The 27041-nt window shown below is 39.8% G+C and overlaps 3 protein-coding genes and 1 long non-coding RNA gene across 12 annotated transcripts in view; 1 reads left to right on the forward strand and 3 right to left on the reverse strand.

The window, feature by feature from the left end:
• Positions 1–494: 494 nt before the first annotated feature.
• Positions 495–8285, reverse strand: LOC138190459 (uncharacterized). Its single transcript, XR_011176436.1, has 4 exons — positions 7940–8285; positions 2933–3142; positions 2634–2775; positions 495–2513 (listed from the first exon to the last, which is right to left on the reverse strand). It is a non-coding gene; the product is annotated as an uncharacterized lncRNA (long non-coding RNA).
• LOC138190458 (uncharacterized) lies at positions 1271–3159 on the forward strand. Its single transcript, XM_069133623.1, has 2 exons — positions 1271–2162; positions 2245–3159. The coding sequence occupies exons 1-2, from the start codon at positions 1532–1534 to the stop codon at positions 3003–3005; spliced, it is 1392 nt and encodes a 463-aa protein (XP_068989724.1). The 5' UTR covers positions 1271–1531; the 3' UTR covers positions 3006–3159.
• Positions 8286–17368: 9083 nt separating the features above from the next.
• On the reverse strand, positions 17369–20532 carry LOC124212410 (syntenin-1). 2 transcript variants are annotated; one of them, XM_046612374.2, is made up of 8 exons: positions 20252–20532; positions 19320–19389; positions 18958–19158; positions 18551–18664; positions 18216–18451; positions 17984–18137; positions 17756–17865; positions 17369–17684 (listed from the first exon to the last, which is right to left on the reverse strand). In XM_046612374.2, exons 2-8 carry the CDS (start codon positions 19368–19370, stop codon positions 17630–17632), a joined length of 921 nt encoding a protein of 306 aa, XP_046468330.1. In that variant the 5' UTR covers positions 19371–19389; positions 20252–20532; the 3' UTR covers positions 17369–17629. The 2 variants fall into 2 exon arrangements, with proteins under 2 accessions (XP_046468330.1, XP_046468332.1); XM_046612376.2 differs by lacking the exon at positions 20252–20532 and adding an exon at positions 19688–19748.
• A 794-nt stretch (positions 20533–21326) lies between these two features.
• Positions 21327–27041, reverse strand: part of Elk (Eag-like K[+] channel) — an 89186-nt gene continuing 83471 nt past the window's right edge. For all 8 annotated transcript variants that reach the window (XM_046611295.2, XM_046611299.2, XM_046611292.2 and 5 more), the window contains 4 exons: positions 26805–26959; positions 26024–26189; positions 25552–25921; positions 21327–25250 (listed from right to left, as the gene is read on the reverse strand). In XM_046611295.2, coding sequence (XP_046467251.1) covers positions 25027–25250; positions 25552–25921; positions 26024–26189; positions 26805–26959 — 915 coding nt within the window. In that variant the 3' untranslated portion in view covers positions 21327–25026. The remainder of the gene's footprint in view (positions 25251–25551; positions 25922–26023; positions 26190–26804; positions 26960–27041) is intronic.

Genomic DNA, 27041 nt, shown 5'->3' on the forward strand with positions numbered 1-27041 from the left:
AATCTAACCAGTTTACATCTGGACGACACGGAAATATGCGGCTATTCTCAGTGGTTCGGTACTGGGAATTTTGTGGTGGTTTTTTTGGACGACTTCAGCAAAGACGTGTTTAGAAAAAACGTTGGTATTCTCTCGCAGTGTGAAAAATTCCATGACTTCTTTCCATCCCATCGAATCGTCAGGGTTATTCTTGATCTTCATTTGAACCCTGGAACAAAATGTGTCCAATAAATTGCTCCATGGAAGTGCGACTGGCCACCTTTTGAACGTTAGGGAACCTTGTTGGAATTTATCTGAATGCAGCTCTGGTGCTTGTGTCGATGGGGATCGAGGGGGTAAAATTGTTACGTTCAAAACTGTTATCGAAAGTATTGGATGACAAAAGGACCACGGAGTATTTTCAAGAACGTGTATCTCACAAATTCTTCAACTTTTTTCTAGTTTACATCAATAGCTGCATCGCCTTGTGCGTCCCGATTTTTTTGACGGAGCTCCTCATTTCAAGACCCTAATCTCTGGACATGTATAAAAATTAATACAAAAGATTTTGATTGACAAAAAGACGTTAAAATTATTTCCCCCGAATCGGCGAATTTCTGACGTAGTTTATCTATTTAAGAATTTAGTTTTGCACACTGTTACACCCCAGACTATAATGCTGCGAGAAAATCCATATTGCTTTCTGACTCGTTAATTTCGTAAAAGTGCAGAAGCAAGATTATCCATCGGATACATGGTTTTCTGTCTCTGGCGTTACGACTCACTGTCATGACTGCAAAAGTGCTAGGCAGTTGCTAAAAAGCTTTCAGGGCATTTTCATGGGTTGGCAGACTATAATTTCGTAATAACAAAGTTGCAGAGTTATAAAGACGTCGAGACAGGAAATGTGTAGTTTGCATAACGGATCAACGGGCTGACATTCGGTTTTGGAATTCAGCCAGTTACAAATCAAGTTCAGTGCTTTTATAGAAACAATTCATGTCAGAGTATGAAATGGTAAATCTGCAAAGTTTCATCATTACAATAAATGAATAATATGTGGAATACGGGAAAAAAATCTGCCATGCATTTTTGGGCGATATCAAAGTTATTCTTTGTATTAATATTTTTCAGTCTACGCGTCAATTCGTCACTGTATGATAAGTTCACTGAAAATCATCACGCGTCACCTCAAAGCAAGGTTGACATTTTGCTCAAAGAATTTCTCGTCCAATTAAGTAAGGTGTATTATCAAAACAGTGGCGCGAGACACGTGACGATTGTAGGGGCATCCATTAACGATCTGGATGAAAATCGATCACTGTTTGGAGATTATTTTCCGTCTGTATTGTGCACGGAGTTGAAAAAGTGCACCAGCTTGTCTAAATTTACTTTCGGAAATTTGAAACTAATTTTTCTCGACAGTTTGAATCCGGACGCGATCGCGAAGTACGTAGAAACTCTGTCAGGTTGTGGAATCGAATGTAGATTTCTGTTTATAGTCAAAAGAATCACCGAAGCTAACGAGGTGTCAAATTTTTTTGAAGAAGCTATGCGCCAACGCTTATTTAACTGTGAATTGGCACACATCGGCGATGAGGCCGTCAAGTTTTATCAGCGTAATATCGAAAGAAATTGTTCTCTGGCAGTGAGATTAGCTACGGTTTGGCGACCTGGTACTAAATTAACAAAGGTCGAATCTTGGCTGACCAACATAAAAGATTTCTACGGATGCCCAATCTCGGTAGGCACCTTCACCTACCTACCAAAAATGGTGATAAGTGAGAATAAAAACGGTTCATCGACCGTGATCGGTGGTCGAGACGGCATGCTGCTGTTGCACATCGCGAAGAGACTTAACTTCACCCTTGTGATAACTCAGCCGTCCGTAAGGATGGATGACTCCAACTACTCTCGGAAGTCAGCTATCACCGAAGCTGTTGCTTCCGGAGCCATTGGATTTGCCGCCGTTCGATTGCACCCCACAGCTTACCTTAACAGTCCGATTAAACTTTCGGTACCACACGATGTGGAGTGCCTAACTTGGGGCGTTCCACACATTGTCATCAATGCGGAAAACATCATTTTGACCGAATTCAGTTGGGAACTTTGGGTTGTGATCTGGTTGGTGTTTTCCCTGACCTGCGGTGTCGCATACGTCTCTATGAACAAGGCGATTAAGGGTGAAAGAAATTTTAGCAGATGCACGAAACACCTTCGAGCACAGTAAACGAGTATATGATACTTATCTCTTCTCTTTCGCAGCCAAGCCGAAGCGCGTGGGATTCATGCAAGTCATCCTCGATGTACTGGCAATCAAACTGGGGAATCCAGGGATCTATTTGACCGATTCAGCTGGGGCTAGATTGGTTTTGATGTCATCTGTGTGGTACGGGATGGTCGTCACAACCGCTTACAGAGCTTGCCTGGGTTCGATTTTGGCGACGTCGACAGGTTACCCGGCCATCACCGACTCCAGCGGAATAATTGCGGCGAATCTTACGTTCGGAGGTTCCTACTATCACTACAAAATCCTCGTCGACCAGTTAAACATCGACAACAAATCGAGCTCTGAACTCGTCAAGAGGTACAGATTTTATCGCAACGAATCCGAAGCGCTGCATCGACTGAGGTTCGATCATGACTTTGCTTACCTCGCCCGAAAATCCACCCTTGTTCACGCCAGGCAGCAAGCTATCCGAGCTCAGGAACCCGTTGGTTTCGACATCTTGAACGAATGCGTTTTGGACTATAACGTAGTGATGGCTTATCCGGAAGGGTCTTTCCTTCTTGACCCTGTTGACAAAACGATTGGGAAATTGCTCAGCTCTGGCAGCTTGGAAGTTTTCGATTACCCGTCTGATTACGTCTCCGATAGGATATCAACGTCAAGAACACAATCCAACTGGGATTATGACGAGCGTATTCAACAAAAATTTAATTACGTAATCACTTTTTATACGATCTGTCTTGCATTGTGTTTCGTTGTTTTTCTGATGGAGCTTCTCGTTCCAAAGCTCATGTAGGAAAAGATACAGCACAAAATCCATGGTTAGCTTTGCAAGCTTTGGAGATTTTTCTTATGTGATCATATAGATTGCAACAGCCTGTCAACCGTTATTCAGTTGTGCCCAGAGAATTTTGATTTTCCTTAGTGATACCTCTGTAATTGAAAAAACACGATAATGTTATTTTTTCAACCTATGTTACTTGTTATAATAATCGTCTTACTTTGAGTGATTCGCATTACGCATGTTCAAGATTATGAAATCTGATACATGAATTTTCACGAATAAACTTAAGCCTGCACCTGATGAAGTCACCTTTTCATTTCTATCCTCGTGTGCCTAAATTCTGCAATTTAATACCAGTATCGAGTAATTCATAGCATTTAAGCCTTTGCCAGTTTCCTTTACTACTGAAACACCTGAGATATACCAAATTTGTAAAATGGCGAAATATATAAGATAAGAAATTTGAAAAAGGCCACAAACCATTACGACAGTTTTTCGAATTTATTATGATTGAAATCTTGTTACGCGAATATTTCGATACATTAACTAAGGCCTTTTGACATTACACATCAATCGAAAAATACATAACCTTTGGATATAGTATTAAAAAGCTTTAAGGAGAGGACGGCAAAACGATATGTAGAAGTTGAGAAATGAGGACAACTTGTCTTCTCAGTACTCACAAATAGGAACAATAACAGTTTATTCACCGATACCGTATGCGTAATGAGCTGCCTTTATGACTGTGAATTGGTATTGAAGAAGCTTTCAGATCGATCATCAAGGTAAACAAACACCTTGTGTAATTTCAAGATAAAAGTAGTATAGTAGCGACAACCATTGAAAAGAGTAGCTGCAGCGAACGTTCGATTACCAGAACTTAAAATACATTCTTGTTTTTCGATAGAAGGGTTCAGTTGAGTCGAAACAAATTTATAAACAGACTTCGAATACAAAATTGATAAGAAAGCCCGAACAAAAAGAATTCTAAGTACTTTGCCATGCAGCGTTTCTGGATCATAAAGAAATTGTGCCTCTACTTTTTATTCTGTCATCGCGTAAGTTCATCGCGTTATGTGTTTCTGGAAAGTCAAATCTTACCAAAAACCAACTACAACAATGTTATTGAGAAATTTATCGTCAGATTGAAAAGTGAGTACTTAGAAAAACACGCGCCACGGCACGTTATGATCGTCTCAGCTTCGACCAACGACATAATTCGAGTACAATCATTATTCAACAGCTATTCTTGCATCATTTGTACGAATTCAAAGGAATTTAGGTACTCAGAGGAATTCAGTGACGGAAATTTCGTCATAATCTTTCTCAACGATATGAGAAAAGAGACTTTCGAAGAAAACGTTCAAATTTTATCACTCTGCGAAAATTGCAACGTTCTTTTTATGTCCGATCACGTTGCCGAGATAAAAGAAATTCAGTTCATCCTGAATATGGCCTCCGAACGCAACGTAATATACGCGGGATTTGCACATCTCGGCGACAACTTCGTAGAGCTCTACTCGAAGTTTGTTTCAAAAAACTGTTCAACGGAAGTTCGTTTGATCACGGTCTGGCGGCCCGGAATTGATTTGGGCAACATCGACAAATGGGCCTTCCAATTACGCAACATGAACGGATGTCCGGTTCACGTGAGCTCCTTGATTTTCAAACCTAAAATGATGATCTCGAGTAACGAAAACGGCTCGCTTACAATCGACGGTGGAAGGGACGGCGACATGATCCTGGCACTTGCCGAGAAACTGAACTTCACCGTATCACTGAGATATCCATCCGAGATTGATCGTGAAACGTATTCGCGAAAAATGTCGATCGTCAACGACGTGGCAACTGGAATAGCCGATATCGGTATCGGTCGATTACGTCCGACAAATGTTCTCTTGGACACAGTTGCAATTTCTGTACCATACGATGACGAATGCATAACATGGGGCGTTCCACGAGTGATGAGTTACCCAAATGACATCTTGTCGATAGAATTTTCTCCAACGGTATGGACTTGGATATGTCTTGTATTTACCGTTCGATGTATCATCGGATGCATTCATCATAGTATGAATATGTCGAGAAATGGTAAATGGTAAAATGGTACCTTACTTGTGGTGAAAAACAGATGATTCCCTGCACGTGTTGATTAATCGATTGCGTGCCTCTCTTTTGTTCTAGATCATACGAAAATAAAGAAACGCGGATTCATTACAATTTTCTTCGACGTGGTTGCGATTCACTTGGGAAACCCCGTCGTCTATGTGTTTTCTACCGCGAGTGGAAGGTTCCTGTTGATAGTATATCTCTACTACGTAATCGTAATGACAACTGCGTACAGAACATCATTGGCGGCGACTTTGGCAACGGATGGGGCTAGACCAACGATCGTCAACGCCGAGGGAATGATTAAGGCGAATTTAACCGTCGGAGGTTCACTGTACGATTTTAACATCCTCAAGGATCAATCTAACGACAGCAAGCTAATCCCGACATTGATGAATCGGTTTGAAGTCAACAATAACGACACGGTAACTTGGCACAAACTGAAGCACGATGGCAATTACGCGTTTCTCACCCGGCGTTCATCTCTGATGTATCAAAAATACCTGGCTATCATCGACAGAAAGCCGGACACCTTTGACTACATCGATGGTTGCGTATTGTCTCATCACACGGTGATCGTATACAGGAAGAAATCGGTCCTCCAGAAACCGATAGATAATGTGATAATGAGGTTGACCGAATCCGGTCTCCCGATTAAATGGGATCTCGATGAAATTAAGCCGCACAAGACGTTGACCAGTGACAATCGCGTTCAGTATCACGAATCGCGAGAGGTGTACAAATTTGGTAAAATATTCATTTTTTACTCTGCTTGCGTCACCCTGTGCCTCGTGATTTTCCTTCTGGAGTTAATCATTCCGAGACTCGTTCCAAGGTAAATTGGGAATTGCAATTTATTGATCCACGGGTTGTGTGGGCAAATACCTATTAGCAGATGCGCTATTCATGAATGGTCGTTTCTTAACGCAACGCAACGCGTAAAACGGAAGATAAAAATGCGCGTGTTTTCAGTATTGATTTTCAAACAACAATAAGAAAAATTTATAGAATCGTAGGCCCACTTTTCTGTATGTAAGTACAACAGTGTGGAATAGCAGTTTCTCACTTGATGGGTTGACGAGTTTTCTTTACGAGTGCAAAGTATAGGATGGTAAAAAAAGCTTTTAGATCAATTGCTATGCTCCCGTTCAGCGTAACTTTGTAGCGTTAAACGCATTACGGTTATTACCTGGTATACAGTAAATCAATGATGTGCAATTTCGATGTAATCAATAGCTCGTGTGTTCCTTCAATATATCAGCATTGACGTTCGGCGTTATCGGCCGTGAAATCACGGTGTATACAAAAATTGCAATGCAGATTGATTCTTCAACCAAATTCAACATTTAAATTGTGAATTGCGACATGTTGCGAGTCAGATATGTTTGCAGAGACACTCTCTGCTCTGCGGGACATCCGTACTAACGGAATAAATGATAATATGGTTCGCGTTGCTCGTTAAGAAACGTGACGCAGCACTGAGTTGGTTCAAGCAATACATGTGTGCTAATTTACCTGCCAACCTGTCAACATTTCACCTACCTACAATAACGCCGACAGCTCGTGCAACTCATTAATGCGTCAGGACGCCGTGGAATAATTGTATCGGTTTTTTTTAAGCGTACGCAAATTTTTGTGATTAGACATTTATAAGAGATTTTTTAAGTCTAATGAAACATTAGTTGCCGTATTTTTAACGATGTCAATATGCAGAATTGGATTCCATGAAAGATTCTTCATTAGATTTGACATTTGTTGGAGATGAAAGAATTTGAGTCCAGGTTGTCAACTACACAGAAATAGGTTGAAATTGATGGGTAGGAAACAACACGCATTTCTTGTCTCGAAATTCGAAAATACGATAGCGGTTCACGACTGAAACGTAATGAGTCGTCCTTAACCAAGGCGCGACGAAAGTTATCGAATCCGTTCGTTGTCATCGATGTCACAATGTAAATCCGAGTGATGACATTTCGAGATAAAAACAGTTTAAAGGCTACGCATTTGACTTTTACCTCGTCAGATAACGAAAGGTTGTCGTTTAGATTCAGCGAACACCCCGATAACACGGTGCAAAATAATTAACAAACTCTTGTTTTTCGCGTCTGAGTTAAGACCAGTATGCTGTTTTCACCACTAACAAACATATTCCTTTACTTTTTGCTCTGCAATCAAGTGCATTCGAGGCTAAACTTGTTTATAAAAAATACAACGTCATTGAACTGTACGATGAACAACGTTTTTGACAAATTTTACGCTGACTACGAAAAGACGTATTTGCGAACACAAGATCCGCGACAAATCACGGTGGTCGGTGAATCTACCGAGAATTTGATAGCGGCTGAACCGTTGCTAAAAAATTATCCGTTCATTACTTGTACGGATGTCAAAGAATTCAAAGACTCGAAGTCTTTCAGCTCGGGAAGCAGCCTTATCTTCTATCTCCAGGATTTGGAAGACACTGAGTTGAAAAAGTACGTAAAAATCATCCCACAATGCAGAAATTGCAATGTTCTCTTCGTGTCTGGCTGCAGAGTCACCACCCATGCCGTCGATATCCAATTCGTATCAACTCTCGCCCTTCGCCATAACTTGCCATACGTAAAACTGGCCCAATTCGAAAACGACGTCATTCGGCTGTACACCGGTCACCTCGCAACAAATCGCATCACTCCGGACGTTCGATTACTCGATGTGTGGAAGCCAGGCATCGGTTTCGACGGAACCGACGTCCTGCCTTACGGCTTACGCAACCTCAACGGACGTCCAGTTTCCGTTAGCACTGTAAATTTTTTCCCAAAGCTAGTATTGAAAGAAAGCAAAAATGGCTCACTTACCATAGTGAGCGGACGAGAAGGAAGTCTGCTCTTGGAACTCGCAAAATTCCTGAATTTCACCTTGGCCTTGAAATATCCGTCCGAAACGGACCGTATAAAGTATTCCCCAAAAACAGCAATCGTCAAAGACGTGGATAGTGGAAATGCTGAGATTGGTATAGGACAATTACGTCCAACTACCGATCTCTTCCCGTTGGTTGAAATCTCTGTGCCATACGACGACGATTGTGTGACGTGGGGCGTTCCTCGCGTGGTGAAATCTTCGACGGACATCTTGTTCGTGGAATTTTCTTGGGATGTGTGGATACTGGTCGGTCTGGAATTCGTCGTCACTTGTGTCCTCTCGTACCTGAACCGAAACACAAAATTGTTCAGAAATGGTAAATCGAAATTGCTCTCAAACTGCATACAAACATGGAGGTAGAAATAGTTTGTGCTACGTTTGCTTGCATTTTTGACCCGATTTGTTGTCCTCAGGGAACCGTCGCTACCCTGGACTCGTGGCAAGTATTCTCGAGGCCTTCTCGGTTCGCCTGGGAAACCCTGCAACCCGTCCACCGTACGCTACGCTGGGAAAAGTGATGCTGATAATTCACTTGAGCTACGCGTTGGTCATGACAACGGCGTACAAGACTTCATTGGCTTCGATTTTAGCGACGGACAAAGATGAGCCAAGTATCGTTGACGTTCAGGGTATAATTGAGGCAAACCTTACAGTTGGCGGATCGCTTTACGATTATCAAATACTTAAGGACCAAGACGACGAATCCGAGCTAACGGCGCAGCTGGTCAACCGATTCGTAGTTAACAATAACGTTACTGAAAATTGGAACCGGCTGATAGTTAATCAGGACTTTGCGTTCTTAGGACGACGCTCTGCTTTCAAATACTGGAGACAATTGTTCGCAAAGACTAACGATTTAGTTAATTTTCACATTTTTGATAGTTGCGTGTTGTATCATCCTACGGTCATTGTTTTCCGGGATGGACGGTTTCTCCGTGAGCCGGTAAACAATCTGATCCAACGTCTTTTTGAATCCGGTATCATGCACCATTGGGATACCGACGAAACTAACACCGACAAGATACTGAGGCGGAAAAGTGCAGAAAAGTATTCAGATAATTTCGGTTCAAACAAGTTCCGTAATATATTGATTTTTTATTGTTGCTGCGTAGCCGTTTGTCTCTTGACGTTCTGCATTGAATTACTCGTTAAAATTTGTGATGCACGGACTGAATTTTTCAAACTATGTACTTGTGTGACTTAATGCGTTCACTTTGGGAATTAGAATAATCCGATTACAAAACATTCGCGTTGAAAGTTGACTCGATTACATCGACCGCAGTTGGAATTCAATTACTTGATCATTAATAATAAACCAACTATGTGAATCGTAAATAATTTTTGAACTACTGGTAAATTCGAAAAATTAACGACGGAGCCAGGAATCGAACCTGGTATCTAGGGCGGCTAGGTGGTCTAGTGGAGTAAGGCTCCGGTAAAGCATCGCTAGATACCAGGTTCGATTCCTGGCTCCGTCGTTAATTTTTCGAATTTACCAGTAGTTCAAAAATTATTTACGATTCACAAAATGAATATTGCCTCGCGATTAATATTAATGTTGATGATGCATATCCGCATTTCAATATTAGACGGTCATTGACTGTCTTACGAGCTTCGCACCAAGAAGCGTAAGATACCAAAATGTAAACACTTACAGACATTCTTACAAATTTGTGTCTCGAAGAGGAAGAACACTTTCTATATTCACATAAACCAACTATACAATTTAAATCGTCTACTTCCATTAAAACAGATCCCTTCCTTCTTCTATCGTTTCCTGCATTGGGAGTAGTGGTACGTAAGTGCTTAATAGTCGTGTACGAACCCTAAAACAGTCGAATAACACCTTGGCTGGCGCTCATCGAAGTCTACATGATCTTCCCCGTAACAACCCGAAAGAAATTAAAATTATATACATTTTTTTAACAATTTTTCCACCATTGGTTTAGAATGAGTATCATCGGTTCATGGATGAGAGTGGTGTCGTCTGGGACCCCACAGTGTCAGCCAAGGGTTGAGATTCGAACGTTCATTTCAATAGAAAATTCTTACGAAGAAGGAAATCCAATATACTCTCATTGATTATGCTAATGCACGAAACCACGCTTTCTATTCTATTGTTTCAAAATGACCGGAATATTTTCTAACGCGAAATTTAACTGGCGAGATTGGATCGCGATCGATGGAATATTATGGCACATCATGTTTATAAGTCCTCTGCTAAGGTGGGTGGTCTACGAGTTCCCTTGGGTATTTCATTATTACTGACCTGGCCTTTGATTTTGGGAATGTGATTCAGGTGCGTCAGGTGTGGCTGAAGTAGAGCTAGTTGACTACGTGATGTCGGCAACTAGATAATGCCTCAGACATCGAATGTAACGGGCTCAGCTAACAACCAGAAAAGTTTTAGTTTCGATTGGTAACCAACCAAATGAAACCAAAATCTGAATTGTTTAGATCAAGAATAATTCACAATGTATATCTCGGTGATGAAAAGTCTGTGCTTTTACTTTTTACTTTGCCAGGGAGTGAATTCGACGCGGTATCTTTCATTGAAAAAGGAAACTCCGGCAGACGGTAGAACTGACAGTGTTCTCAAGAGATTTTTTAAAGATTTCAAAGAGCTGTTCTTGAGACTATACGACCCTCGGCATGTTACGATCCTTGGAGGGACGTCCAGTCACGTAGAACAAGCTCGACCATTGCTAGAAAGCTATCCGCACGTGATCTATACAGAGCCTGAAAGATTTCGTTATCCACGAGAATTTAGCTCGGGAAGCTTGGTCGTATTTTTCTTAGCAGAATTAAACAAACAGACATACTACCAAAATTATGTCGTTCTGTCACGCTGCAGCGAGTGCAGAGTTTTATTTGTCTTCGACGGAATCGTTGAGAGGGACAAGATCTGGATGATGTTCCATTTGTCATTTCGAGACGCCATCAGATACATTGAGTTTGCATACGTGGACAACGAGGCGGTTAAACTTTATGGTGATTTTTTCACGCCAAAGTGCTCGCTGACCATTCATCTGAAGACCGTTTGGAACAAAGATTCCGGCTTCGACGGAGCTGGCAAAAATTTGGACCAGCAATTACGAAATTTCAACGGTTGTCCAGTTCACGTTACCACGACGAATTTTCCACCTAAAATGGTCGTTAAAAGTAACGTCAATAGTACGCTGACTATAATCGGAGGTCGAGAAGGTGAACTACTTTCAGTACTCGCTGATAAACTTAACTTTACTTTGGCACTGAAATACCCAGTCATGGCCAACCGGACGGGATATTCGAAAAAAATGGGCATCACGTACGACGTTGCTGTTGGAACCTCGGAGTTTGGTATCGGGCGATTACGCCCGACGAAGGATCTTCGACGTTTACTAACTATTTCCATGCCGTACGACGAGGAATGCGTTGTCTGGACTGTTCCCCGTATAATAGAGTGGCAGAATGATACCGTTTTGGTCGAATTTTCTTGGAACGTCTGGATCTGGGTTGGCCTCATATTCATCATCAGCTGCGCCACCGAACACGCGCATCAAAACATCTGGGTGGCAAGAAGTGGTGAGTTGGTTACTCTTCAGAACAAGGAAACCATTATTAGCGAGTTGCAGGTAAAATGTACTAATACATGTTCAATTGCACTCCTCACAAATATGAATATTGCTTGAAACCTTTAGAAACTCATTTCAGTTTGTTACTGTATCACTACTGACCATTATTCATATAAAAAACTCGTCAGTCACGATTAAGTTTGAAGTTCATCGTTAGTTTGATGTAAAGTGTCTCTCTCAGAAAAGGTCTGTATCAGATGTGATTGATTGACATCAAATTAGATGAAACCAATGATCAGCTTGGAAGCAAATGTCAACTATCATTTTTCTGGTAAATGGTACTTGGTTACTTTCATGCAATTGAATATCATCAATTATCGATTAACAATATTGAATGTCTCGTTCCTTACAATATTGTGAAAGATTCTTCTCAGAATACCGTAATACCATTCTGTTCTCAGATAAACGATCAAAGCCAGGATTTGGCGCGATACTTCTCGACGTCATCCAAACTCACTTTGGGAACGCCGTGCAATACGAATCATCGTCGACAGGAGGTAGATTCATGCTCTTAGTTTATATGGCTTACGCGACCGTAATGACGACGGCTTACAAAAGTTCATTAGCCTCGATTTTAGCCACCGACAAAGGCACGCAGCAGGTTGTCGACGAGGAAGGAATAATTGCCGCAAATTTAGCGGTTGGAGGTACATTCGATGAGTTCGCGATTGTCAACGAGCAAGGAAACGAGAGCGCGATCACTCCGATAATGATGAACCGATTCGTGATTGATAATAACGATACGAATATTTCGCACAAGTTGAAGTACGACGATAATTATGCTATCCTAGCTCGAGCATCTTACGTGAATTACGAGAAGCAGCAGATCATCAGAGATCACGAATCATTGCGCTTTCACACGTTCGGTGATTGCGTGCTGACGTATCCCGTGATTATGATTTTCAGCAACAAGTCATACCTTCGGGAACCAATTGACGATATAGTTCTACACCTGGCGGAAGCCGGTATTATGGAATATTGGGATCGTGGTGAAACGAACGCTAAAAACATACTAAATTCCAAGCATTCGGAAGGGTTTTCAGAAACACAAAGCGCTTACAAAATTCGAAGCATATTTTATATTTACTGCGGATGCATCCTATTATGTCTCATTAGTTTTATCGTGGAATTACTCGTTCCAAGGTTGATTTCGAAATACCGTCACAACGCTACCACTACAGTCGACGTGCCTACGATGAAAAACAAATTCCATTAAATTCATCTTTCAACTATAGATTATTTACTTGAGTTTCGGACACAACGCAACGGTTATTACTTCAATTTTTATTTATAATATAACGTTCAGGTTGCGTGTGTTATAATAAACATGCGCGCTAAAATGTGAAACATTAAGACGTCTATGTTCCTTCGGAAAGAAAATCGTACGCAACGATAAAATTCATCATTATCCCACACGTGATGTTAACGCACGAAACGAAGGCTTCTATTATATTATTTCAAAATAATCGGTGGTGTTTTCTCGTGTTAAAATGTTGGCTAGGAGTCATCAAGTCAAGTCGTTCGATGTCGAAGAAAGAATAACATCAGATTCGATCAATAATTTTCGCGATGAAGTACCAGTTGAGGCGTGATTAGTTCGCGATCGATGAATTATTATGGCACATCACGTTTCCAAGTTCTCTGCCACTGTGAGAAGGGTATGACATCCCTTGAGAGTTTCATTAACGACCTCGCCTTTGGGTTTGGGCATGTTATTCTGGCTGAAGTAGAACTAGTTGACGTGATGTTGGCAACTAGATGAAGCCTCACATATCAAATGTAACGGGCACAGCTCAGAGCTACAATAAAAAACGGTTTTTTATGCATTCGTCACTGAATGGGATGAATAACTGCTTAACTACGATTGCAAAGTGATGATAAGTAAGCTCTTTCGCGTCCATTATCAGTATAACTGCAACGTTGAATAATTTCAAGATGATTTCATCCCAAGTGTGTTATTAGGAGAAGTACAATTACGAAAAACAGGTTTTGGTTTCTACTGGCACTGAAACCTAAATCCCAATCGTTTAGATCACGAATAATTCACGATGTATATCTCGGTGATGAAAAGTCTGTGCTTTTACTTTGTACTTTGCCAGGGAGTGAATTCGGAGCGATATCCTTTGTTGAAAAAGGTGATTCCGTCAAACTGTAGAACTGATGCTGTTCTCAAGAGATTTTTTAAAGATTTCAAAGAGGTGTTCTTGAAAGTATACGAGACTCGGCACATCACGATCCTTGGAGCGACTTCCAGTCACGTAGAACAAACTCGACCATTGCTAGACAGCTATCCGTACGTGATCTATACAGAGTCTGAAGAAATTCGTTATCCACGAGAACTCAGCCCGGGAAGCTTGGTCGTATTTTTCCTAGCAAATTTGAACAAACAGACGTACTACCAAAATTATGACGTTCTGTCACGCTGCAGGGAGTGCAGAGTTTTATTTGTCTTCAACGGAATCGTTGAGAGGCACAAGATCTGGTTGATGTTCCATTTGCCTGTTCAAGACACCATCAGATATATCGAGTTTGCACACGTCAACGACGGGGTGGTAAAACTTTACGGTGATTTCTTTACGCCAAAGTGCTCGCTGACCATTCGTCTGAAAACCGTTTGGCAAGAAGATTTCGGTTTTGACAGAGCTGGCAAAAATGTAGACCAGCAGCGACAAAACTTTAACCGATGTCCAGTTCACGTTACCACAACGATCTTCCAACCCAAAATGGTAATAAAAAATAACTTCAACGGTTCGTTGACCATAATCGGGGGTCGAGAAGGTCAATTACTTTTAGTACTCGCTGATAAACTCAACTTCACCTTGGCACTGAAGTACCCAGCCATGGCGCAACGAACGGGATTTTCGAAAAAAATCGCCGTCTCGTGGGACGTTGTTGTTGGAACTTCGGAGATTGGTATCGGGCGATTACGTCCGACGAACTATCTTCGAGGTGCAGTTACTATGTCTGTACCGTACGATGAGGAATGCGTTGTCTGGGCTGTTCCCCGCATGATAAGATGGCAGAATGATACCGTTTTGGTTGAATTTTCTTGGAACGTCTGGATCTGGGTTGGCCTCATATTCATCATCAGCTGTGCCACCGAACACGCTCATCAAAATATCTGGGTAGCAAAAAGTGGTGAGTTATTCGGTTTTTTAAAAATTATAGATAAAATGTGTCAACGTACAATCATTCCAATTTTTTAAATTACCAAAAATCAGCAAGAAAATACCATTGAAGGATCAAACTTTCTGAATATCATTTCAGTAACTGTCGTTTAGCTGGTAAATCGAATAATACTCGCTTATTTTCATGCAACTGACGATGAGTGAAATGAGTATGATCAATTATCGATAAACAATATTGAATGTCTCGTTTCTTACAATATTGTGAAAGATTCTTCTCAGGATACCGTAATACCATTATGTTCTCAGATAAACGATCAAGGCCAGGATTTGGCGCAATACTTCTCGACGTCATCCAAACTCACTTTGGAAATCCCGTACACCATGAGTCATTATCAACGGGAGGTAGAGTCATGCTCTTAGTCTATCTGTTTTACGCGACAGTGATGACGACGGCTTACAAAAGTTCATTAGCCTCGATTTTGGCCACGGACAGAGGCACGCAGCAGGTTGTCGACGAGGAAGGAATAATAAATGAAAATTTAGTGGTCGGAGGTACATTCGATGAGTTTCAAGTTCTCAAGGATCAAGTCAACGAGAGCGCGATCACCCCTATAATGATCGAACGATTCATGGTTGATAATAACGATACGAATATTTCGCAGAAGCTGAAGTACGATGCGAATTATGCTCTGCTAACTCGAGCTTCTTACGTGAATTACGAGAAGCAGGAGATCATCAGAGATCACGAATCATTGCGTTTTCACACATTCGGCGATTGCGTGCTGAGATATCCCGTCGTTATGGCTTTTAGTAACAAATCGTACCTTCGGGAACCAATTGACAACATAATTTTACGCCTGGCGGAAGCCGGTATTATGGAATATTGGGATCTCGGCGAAACGAACGCTAAAAACATCCTAAGTTCCAAAAATCCGGACGAGTTTTCAGAAACACAAAGCGCTTACAAAATTCGAAGTATATTTTATATTTACTGCGGATGCATCGTACTATGTCTGATTAGTTTCACCATAGAATTTCTCATTCCAAGGCTGATTTCGAAATACTGCCACAACGCTATCACTACTACAAATCTACCCGTTATGAAAAATAAATTCCACTTGATTCATCGTTCAATTATAATTATAGATCATTTGGGTGAACCCCGTTTGGACATAAAAAATAATCGAAAGTTATATTGGACACGAGATTTAGTGGACTAGCAACGATTGCACACCAAGATTTATTCGGCACAGCCCCGATTGGACACAGCCTGATCAGACATGGAAAAGAAATGCTGAAGTTTCCACTTCAAATAGAAGAGTCTCTCGTTTTCCACGATAAGTCTGATAATGGGAGTTCACCATTACTTTTCCTCATCTGATAATTTAGGTTCTAATCGAGCATTTGAATACATTTACGAGTATTCAATCTTTGGAGGCCGATGGACCGTTTCCGCAACATCGCTGGTGTCCGATCCGGCTGTGTGAATTAATTCCCGTGTCCAATATAGATTCCGATTATTTTCGGTGTGCAATAATGCTGGTGTCTAAAAGGGCCTTTCTCAATCATTTACGTGAGTTTCGAATAGAACGCGCCGGCTTGTTATGCAATTTTTATTTATAATATAACGTTCAGAATCGCGTGTTACAAAAAATCACGTACATTAAATGCATTATATATATATCTTAATTATCTTATCAAGACACGACTATATATTAGAATAAACTTACGTGGATTGGATTTGATTGTTCAAAATACATATTTGTACGCTACGTTATAAATATATACCGTGTGTGAGCGTGTCTTGTGTGTATAACATATATACTATATTTTCATTTACCTCGATTAGGTAATAGATGGCACTAGAGAAATAGCGAGTAACAAATTATATAAACAATGTATTTTCTATTTAATGACTTTAAAAAAATTCTAACGCTACCATATACTAACTGTTTTCTTTCCTCTACATGTTCAGTAATAAAATATTTGATCGTTACATTAAGTTTATGTATACATATAGTCTGAATGTTCAGATGTTGTTACTTTAAAACTGGAACGGATAATACACTAATAACAAGCATACATTAAATGGTATTTTTTATCACGATATGAAATTCGGCTGCGAGGAAAAATATCTATTTTTAAGTTCAAAAAGGAATATCCCGGTAAATTGAAACCTATGAAATGGAAACTGTAACGAGTCTTAGAAAACCAATATTAAAAAGATGAAAACTAAACATGAAGGTATCACGTTTGCGCAGGTCAGCAACTAATTACTTCGAAAATCAATATAATTATTTATTGACTTTGTGAGTTATTGTAACGCTGTATTATATGATGCACTTTTCAGTCTCTTCGCGTACACATTTTCATTAATCTCCCGTTCAAAAGATCAACGAATAATACGAATACGACATTCTCTTTCGTTTTTCGTTTATAATTGAATACTTCTAAGTCCTCTATAACGTAAAAAAAATTAAGGTAATGGTGTCAATTGGCACATTAATGACAGTGCAATAACTAAGGCAACGTTGTTCGGCGATGCCGATCCAGAAATCTAATGATTTCCTGTGTATCAAGCCATCGTATAAGATATTTCTACAGTCTAAGGTTTGTTTATTCAAATTATTTTGTTTGGAACGAATTTCGTTGATTCACAAAGTTAAACGCCTTCGTTACCATTCGCTGATTCCTTACCAATGCAATTCATATTTTCAGTTGACCATCATTACAGTGAATGGCAAAAGATAACTCAATAACCAGCGGTTATATGATAATAATGAATTCAAGTAAATATGACGTGTTTCTTATCGCTTGATTATATACTTGGGTTAGATTTAATTGAAAGTGGAAAAATATGGTCTCGAATCACCACTGCCGTCCTTCAAGCAGTAGGAATGGAGTGATCCATTCCCGATTTCAATAAGCTGCCGGACATTCTGTAAGGAGAAAGAAAATTTTTGTGCAGAATATTGTAGGAAATGAAAAGTTTAAGTAAAAATTGACGTACTTTTTTATCATGTGCTCGTAAATGTAGGAAGGAATAATTGTGATGGTTATGATGTCACCACCATTTTCAATTTCAGCACCAATTTCTTTGTCCTTCAACCCAATCACGTTCTGAAAATACATCAAATTTAGTTACAAGTTAGTGCAACTGATTCGATGAACAACTGTGTATGAAAAAAGTAATTCGAAGCATCATATATTACTTTCAACAAAGCTTCTCAAAGTTTACCTTGCCATTAACTTCAAGCAGTTGATGGTCAGTCAATAGCCCATTTCTAGCAGCTGAAGAGTCCTTCACCAATGTAGTGATTTTTCCATTTTTGAATTGGAAGCCGATATGGCCAACGCTGTCCTTGTGCAATGTGATTGTCCTTTCAAATGGTCTAAAATAACAGATTAAATTTATTTCAAACTAATTCTGGCTGGAAAAATACGAACAGGTTGAAAAATGAGCATGTTACCTGTCTCTAACTATGACTTTGATACCATTATTGGGAGCTTTGCGCAACAGCTTATGCGCCTGATCCATGGAGTAACCAGCCACAGTGACTCCGTTTATTTCCAATACTTGATCGCCAAAACGTAGACCTGCCATAGATGCCGGAGAGTTTGGACTCACGAGGCAAACAAACACTCCGTTATTCACAGAGTGTACTCTCATGCCGATTTTCCCATCTTTGTCTTTGCACAGAGTCAGCTGCGAGAAAACATACAATCAAGTTGATTACATTATTGTATGTTTTTTGGTTGGTCTGAATACCAGAAGTTTAATTAGTAATGAAAGTAATCGATATACCTCTCGAATGCCATTGGTGACGTGTGCTCTCTGCAGACCCAAAGAATTTCCGGACAGGGGAGCAATCATACCAGATAAGCTTCCAGTTGATGGAGCTTGCGGTGCCAAGGCAGTCTGTAAAAAAATAAAAAGTTAGTTTAAAGCTAATTGCTGCTCATGCAATTCAGGCAGGAACTTACAAAGGATTAAAATAAAATTGACACAATATATCGCAAATTTCTAAACTCTTACAAATTTCATATGATAACAGAGAAATTTGATGTCATTTAAAAACATTTTCTGGTATTGTACAAGCTTGCTTATACCAAATTAATTTTTGTGAATTTATTTTTGTCGAATAATCAAGTATCTCGGTAAGAATCTCGCTTTAAAAAAAACTTGAAGCATAAAAAGTTTGAATTGCATACCGACTGTCGATTGACAACTGCATACTCAGGCATATTGGCAGCTATCACATCTTCACTAAGTTCCAATCCCATATAATCGCCAAGAGCCGGATAAAGAATGTGATGCTCCGGAGCTGAAGGACAACTAGCTACCTGTGGGAGAGGATTTTGTGGCACCTGAGGCGGATGCGGAATGTAATGTTGATCCGCTAGAAGTTGAGCCTAGAGACAGAGAGATGGAGGAGTCAGTCGGTCTAGGTAGGATGGGTAGAAGTTACATAGAAGTATTGATTGCCAAAGACACATGAATTATTACAAGGCATGGAAAAGAGACTATACACAGTATGTGACATATTGAGGAGGTACAGGGTGCATTCACCTACCTTGATCATGCGATCAACCTTCATATCCTCCAGGGACGGATACAGCGACATTTTGCTTTTAAGGTTCACTCTGTAATTAGTAAAATATAACTCTCTTAATTAGTGCTTTATCAGATGTGGTATTGTCACGTACTTGCCTACAAAGCTTATCGCTATGACTCAGATAAAAAAGTTCGATAGTGTTGCTAACAGTATTGTACATAAAATTTGGATAGTGTTAATATTATTTTTGCCTATAGAATTAGAGAACAAAACTGCGTTTCAGAGCATAATTAAACATAAAAATTTCTATCGATTGTTCTGTTTGAGTGGAGCAAAGTGGTGAAACTTCAGATCAGAAATGTATAGAGAAAAGATAAAATACGTACGAACTACAGTGAGATTTTTTTTATAAAGGAGGAAATTCTGCTTCTCAGATGACTCGCACTATCGATTGCTGACCGAGAACAAAGTTCTCGTCTGAATGTAAAGTAGTACTGTGCGAAGAAAAATGTTAAGCTTGTCGAAGTCTCTTATCTCACTCTACATGCTTTCGGCTTAATCACATTATACGTAGTTTATTTACTGTACAGAAATAAGATTCGTTCGGTCATAAAAACCGATACCTCAGTTTCGACTTTCTCAATAATTCGGTATTCTTCAAGAATTATTTGGAGGAAAGAAGGAGGAAATGACGATAAATGATTTCCTTAGAAATACCGTTGACAAAAATGTAGAGCAGAAGCTTAGGATAAATTTTAAACACATAATAAACACGGAGGTGGTTGTGCAGCCTGCGGTTTCAAACGCTTTATACTTTCATTGATCCTAATTCAAAGGTTAAGCGAAGGTCGGGAAAGAGACCACGCAGCGAGGAATATCTCGTAGTGTTACAGATATTAGATTCTCTTTGTCAAAGGCGTTCCAGGAACAGTAAACGTTGTTCAACTCACATGCGTGATCTGCAACGAAACGTGGACGAGCCCTGATTCTTCCTTTCTTCTATAAATATCGCACTTTAATTCACAGAGTCACACCCTCGCGGCACGGAAAGCAAAGTTTCAACGGTTTCAACTAACCGCCTTGCTCTGAATGTCGGAATGTGGTCGAGAATATGCCGCACGATACAAAAGCAGACTATCGAATAAAGAACTCTGAGCGCACTGCCAAACCCTATCACTTGTCACGCTTGTCTCACGCACAAGGGGCTTTATTACGCTTTTTTACTTTTCCCATTTCCCGCCATCCGAGCATTCTGACTGGTTTGCAAAGTTTAGTCAACCAGTGAGAATGCTTGGATGGCGGGAAATATGAAAAGTGAAGGCAGTACGTGTACGCATTCGAATAACGTCAAGCGAATCGTGCAACGTGCTGCCCTCAGGCGGTGAAACTTCGTTCTAGGAAGTGGAAAAACACGACACTCACTTTTGGGAATTCCCTGATCGATTCATCCGAACACCGGTTTCGCAACTTCCTTGTTGCCTTCTTTACACGATAGAACCGGAGCTCTATTTGTACTTATTGACGATTAAAATAAAATGTTAAAAGTTCAGGAGAGGATATTTTGCTACCGACCAACGTATGACGTTTTGTTCTTTTTCACCGGCTTGTACTCCGTATTCCGGTATTACGAATTCCTCTCGAGGTTATTAACACCGATGCACTTATTACCGTTGCAATATGACGTAGTTGCAGCGCGTGGGTGGATCGTTAATGATAAAATGTGAGAAAAGAGGCAACAGTTACCGGCTCGAACGTACAGTTGTAAACGTTTTGAAGTCACAGAATTTGGAAATTATAGTTTATATATGTTATAACAAGAAGCGGTTACGAAAAGTGATTTAAGATTAAGATATTAATTCAGTATTATATGTTTTATGAAATTTCCAGTGTCATTGGATGGATAAAAGCAAATCTCAAGAATCGATAAGTCGGTATTTCTGTACTACTTGCTACATCATCGCGTCGCGGTATCAGAATAATAATATGAATGTTTGTACGCAGCTTGCGCGTTGAATTCAAATAGTCGTTATTACGTGTTATTGTTTCATTTGTTATTTATTCATTGATCAAAGAATAAGTATAAACTATCAACATAGCGTAGATAACGTATATAGTAAACAGATATGAATATTTACAGCCTATGTCTTTCAGAATTCCCGCACCAAGAGTACTCGATCAGCCAGCTTTCGGCAAATTTTACTACTTCATACACTTCACGAAATACAGGGAAAATTCTATTCAATACAATTCAGCACGAGTTCAGTAGGATTATTACAAGTATAGAAATGATGGAGTTATGTGCTTTGTGATAATCCGAAGAAATGGAATCTACAAAAAGAAAACAACGATGTAATATTTGTATTTCAGAAATAGAATTTGTATGCTAATCAGTGTCTCCAAACCCGTGACCTTTACTAATACGTATGTGATGTGAAGATTTGCCGAAGATGGAGATTAGACTCTTATAATGATAGTTATATAATTATGCAATAATTGAGTGACCTGCACTTGTAAATATAAATTTTGCCTAACAATTCCTTCATTAAAAACATGTTTCAAATCCATAATATTCGTCATTCAGGCGTGACTACGTATAATCACGAATCGACGGATCAATGGTTTACATTAAAAGGACCTGTTTCAAATTCGAAGAGTCGACAGCGACTTCGCTCGACGCATATACACGTTTTTAATTTGAATCCATTCTTTATCAACGTGGACCAGATTTTCCATTTATTGCTTCTCTACGACGTTGGGGTCTCTAACTAGTCTATTACACCAGGATACAGGCAAAAATTCATGACTTACATGAGAGTTACGAATCAGTGCGACACCGCGAATGAAACTATTTCAAATTCATCACGTAATTTGATTTCGCGCTCTGCGTTCACCATCTCGCGTGTCACAGATGACTCGCAATAGTCAGGCATCGTCGAATATATTTTTATTTTTCCATTTATCGCCTTTAATTAAGAATTTCTAATGATAGCAGTGAATCGTGACGAGATCTGTGTATAACGGTAGACTAGGGTGTGTGGCGATAAAAAGCGTGAGAATCAAATTGATGCAAGCGTTACATCATGTGGCATAAGTATAATTTTCGGGTGAATTTTTGCACACAAGATTTCTTCACCTTTCGACGAGACGTGCGAACTTGCATGTTTATATACATATACATGTACGTATGCATATATCGTGTATATGTAGCAAACGCTACAAGTTAATTGATTCGTACTTTTTTGTTGTTAATTATATTATAGGTACGTGAGCGTATAATAGATGTTATAGATAGATAAATAATTTTATTCGAATGTCTTTCCATTCGATCGTAACGTAGAGAGCATAGAAATAGTATAACAAAATATATGAAATATTTATAAAACAGCTACATACTCACTGTAATTTATGAAAAACTGGTTCACAAGTAAGAATTATTCCTAAAATTAACGCGGTACGTGTAATCAACGATATTAAACTTGTCATCGTTACGATATGTGAATATATAATTTTTCCCCTCATCTCATTTTATCAAAACTATTTAACACAAACGCCGACTCTAATTTTTTCACCCATTTTTGATATGGCTCGTATTTTTGTACAATATGGTGATTCGAAATTAAACGAGCCAACATTTGAACAATATTTTCCAGCTCGATATTTTCTTGAAATTCCCCTCGAAGCCAAATTTTCACATTTTACAGCGACGATATATCAATTGAAGAAATAGAATTGTGCATGGCCAAAGCCGTGCCGTTATATCACACGTTTTAAATGTATTTACAAAACACCAAACATAGCGTTTGAGATATACTTACAATTAATAATTACCTTTCTTACGGTTATAATTCAAGACATTATATTGTATAATATAATGTTATATAATATCTAGCTAATTTTTATTTCGTATGGTTTTTCTATCTACAATGCAGTGATAAGTCAATATATCGAAACTGTTACATAAAGGTATGATCTGTCGGTGTATATTTATTGGTCACCAGGTGAATGTTTGATAAGTAACAGCTTATGGCTTCGAATACTTTCAGATTGTGCATTTATTGACAATAACTGTATAGTACGACTGTTTTTACGTTTCGGAGGATTCTGCCGGTCAGTAGACGGAGCCAGAGTTACGATAAAAGATGTCTGAACTACTCAGAGATAATCCGTTATCAGAATAAAAATCCATTTCAAAAATCAAATTCTCATGTTCGCTGAAATTTTTATTTTAATAACAAAAAGTTCCAGTCGATTGATTTCGTATTGATTTTTCTATCGTCTCAAATAATTCGGTACTGACGTACGAAAAGCAAGTGTCGAAAACAAAACACGCAATGGAATGATAATATATTGATAATAACTAATCACACTATACACTATACAAAAAAACGTTATATGCGATAATTTTACCGCGCATATCAATCACAATTTGCTAGCACTATCTTTTCAATTTACTTCACAGATTATTAGACGTATGTGCGAATGACGCGTAAACTTTCCACAAAGAAAAAGTATTCACGTGAGGTAATTAATTGCATATCAGCGATGTACGGTTGTCTGTTGCTGTGTTGCGGCTCACACCTATTTCAATTCGAAGTTTTTTCTGCTCCATTTTGGACTGAAAACATGTGCGTAAACTAGCACACGTAATCTTCACATGACAATAACTGTAATGATACATATCGATCTTATTTATTGACTAGAATAAGATATAAATATATATGTATACGACTTAACAACAGCTTATCACTATCATTTTATCATTATCATTATTACTAACACTTACTTAACAAAATGATTGCATTTGTTATTCTGTTCAGACGAACAGAACTTTGTGTCAAATTTGTTTTTTTTTTTTCCTTCTCCTTTTGGTAGTTAGGCACTACTATGACAATATACATATATAATTATATTTTCATTACTTAATCAGTTAAGGTATACTCACAGATGGATAGATACACGGCCACGGGATATGCTTAAAAATTTCATAATTCCTACTATTGTTTTTTATTATGCATTTCTGTATCCGGCTGTCTCTTTGGGCAAGAAAGTAAAATTAATACTGTCGAGATTTATTCCACAGGTATCCAACGGAAAACTTGGATTCCCCATTGCTTTTCGGAAGGTCGAAATGCCAGTTTGGAAGGAAAAGAGCATGTACAATGTACATACATACACATGTACACGTCCATTTCTTTCTGCATAATCAATAATGGGACATCACCCTGTCATCTTGTAATGTGGATTGCCGAAAATTTGCTAATTCATCAGAATACATATTTCATATTCAGAGATCACAACGTGTTGATTTTTTTTCATACTACCCTAATCAAGACTGGGATTAGACGATGACGCGGCTTATTTTTATTTTAAACTTGCGACAAAAATTTCAGTCGCAAGTAATAATTTTATCGCGAAAATGAAGCATACACGTTTTCCGTATTCCATGTATCATAGATCGAGCCTTTGGGATACATCTCGAAATATTTCCTCTTGGTACGACAAGGTCTCATTTTAATTTGCTCAATTCAGAAGAGCAGCCGGTCAATATCTTCCCGTATTTTCTCGTTGCAGTTCCGTTCAAGTTCTCGGCACAAAACGATTAATCTCACAGCCTTTCACTCCGCCTCCTAGTCATAATGATCTCCTCGGGTACCGCGCTGCAGCCTCTCCAAAGGCCGGCCTCTCATCACTGAGCTTTGTCCCAGAAGCGACGCTCGGCTTTTGCTCAACTGTCAAAGGGGTCAAATTTCAGCGAACGTGACTCAGGGAGACGATGGAGGGTGTTAAATGCCTGAAATAACTGGGAACTATTGTCTGCGTCGCCGGCACTGAAACGGTGCGATAATTTACTGCGGTGATCCCAGCACGTCGAAGGTGGTTGACATGCCGTCGCTGTCGACGGTTCCTCGCTTCTTTCTTGGTTGTTGTTCATTGTGTAATTATTGTTCCCTAAAGCAACGACAAATATACAAAAAACCCTTAAATGTCCCATAGTTCACAACACGTACATATAACAGTGCTAATTGTGAAATTTCTTCGTTTCTTTTTTTTATTTCCCATTTCATGATCACCCTACAGTTTGCAACCCGAATTAATGTCACCGAAACTCAATATAAAAGACTTGAAATAAGAATAATTACAAATATTGCTTCCGACTGACTAGGCGAATTTTCTCTATCATATGTATTTGGGAGTCTAACTTCACACGCAAGAATCCTGAAAACCCATCTTTACACGTTTTGGAATTTACCTGGTGACTGGGGCGACTGTGGCGACGAAATGGCAAGAGGAGAATGAGGTTCGTAGGGCGGCGGAGGCGGCGAGGACGGTGATGGCGTCGGCGAGCGTGGAGAAGGTCTGAGAATGAGCTCCGGATTGAGTCCCAGGATCCTGAGGGCCCGATGCGAATTGGCAAGGACCCAGGCCTCGAAGAGGTCGACCGGCCAGTCGGTCTGTGTCACGGCGTTGGCCAGCCGAGGTGGATCCCAGCAAAGGGCGTCGGGAGGATGCGACGAGCTCCTGGCGAGGAAGCCGCTCCCGCGTCCCGAGGGAGCCGGGAGATTCGGATTGCTCTGGGGGGAGCTGGCGAACATCTGGAGCGCCTGAATAGCGTTTCGCACCTGCGGACGAAGGCGGGAACTCTTGTTATCAAGGGAAGCGGAAGCGGAAGTGGAACGGAATCGAATGTTTCCAGAGGTTGCCTGCCTCCACGTTATAATCACCTCGTAGCTCAGAGTCGCCACGTCCTGATGAAGGGTCGACACCTGAGAGTCCAGCCTTTCTACCGATCCTCGGATGTGGTCCTCGACCGATTCCTGCGCCATGATCGCCGGCCTTCCTCGAACAAGCACGCTTCTCGTCGCTCTCCGGCTCTCTTTGTATTCGTCCCTGAATTTCGAGGGCGTGCGGATAGAGTGACGAAAGTTATTTAAATTCCTTATTTTATAAGTGGATTTTTCCACCACTGACAAGGAAAGGGAAGGAAAACACCTCGCTGATTTTCATCATTCTACAGTTTCATAATATATTACAATATGAACAAATATTACACACGTATTGTTTTTTTTTCCCCTTTGTTTAAGAACCAATTCAGCCGTTTAAGGGGTAAAAACCACTTCTAAGGCTTACTCTCGAAAATCTGAATTTTTTTTAATAAAATCAATTAAACATTATTTCCTATCAACAGGCGATACTATATCCGCAATGTTTTTAACCTCAGAGGTTGCATCTCCTACTTTCTGCGGGATAATTCAGGGGTGGTTTTTACCTCTTAGGCAATCGAAATATGATGTGAAAATATATGTGCTAAACGCCTATTGACCTACCACAATATATCACGGAACGAAGAAAATCGGTGATCCACACCTCGAGTACGTACTTTCCTTGTGAGTTTATGTTTTACGTTTCAAAGAACTGCTTTTCAACGATGGTAAGACGGTTTTAGAAAACAAGAAAAAGGAAAAATAATAATGCAAGAATCGATCGAATACACGATGGGTTTACCTGAGCTTGGCGTGTCTGGGACTTGAAGCTGCGTGAAGAGGAGATTTGTTGGGTGGTGAGAGGGGCGAGGTCTCGCCTTCCTCAGGAATGTTTTCGTCGTCCTCGCTGATGGACGGAAGCGTCATTGAGGTAACACCGTTCATGTCACACTCTTGCTGAATAACGCGAGAAACACGTTTTTTATCTTTTTTGGTTTTCGGTTTTTCGTTAATCGAAAATTAAACCCAAAATAGGTCA

This window comes from Neodiprion pinetum, chromosome 2, assembly GCF_021155775.2.
Source record: "Neodiprion pinetum isolate iyNeoPine1 chromosome 2, iyNeoPine1.2, whole genome shotgun sequence".
NCBI lineage: Eukaryota > Metazoa > Arthropoda > Insecta > Hymenoptera > Diprionidae > Neodiprion > Neodiprion pinetum.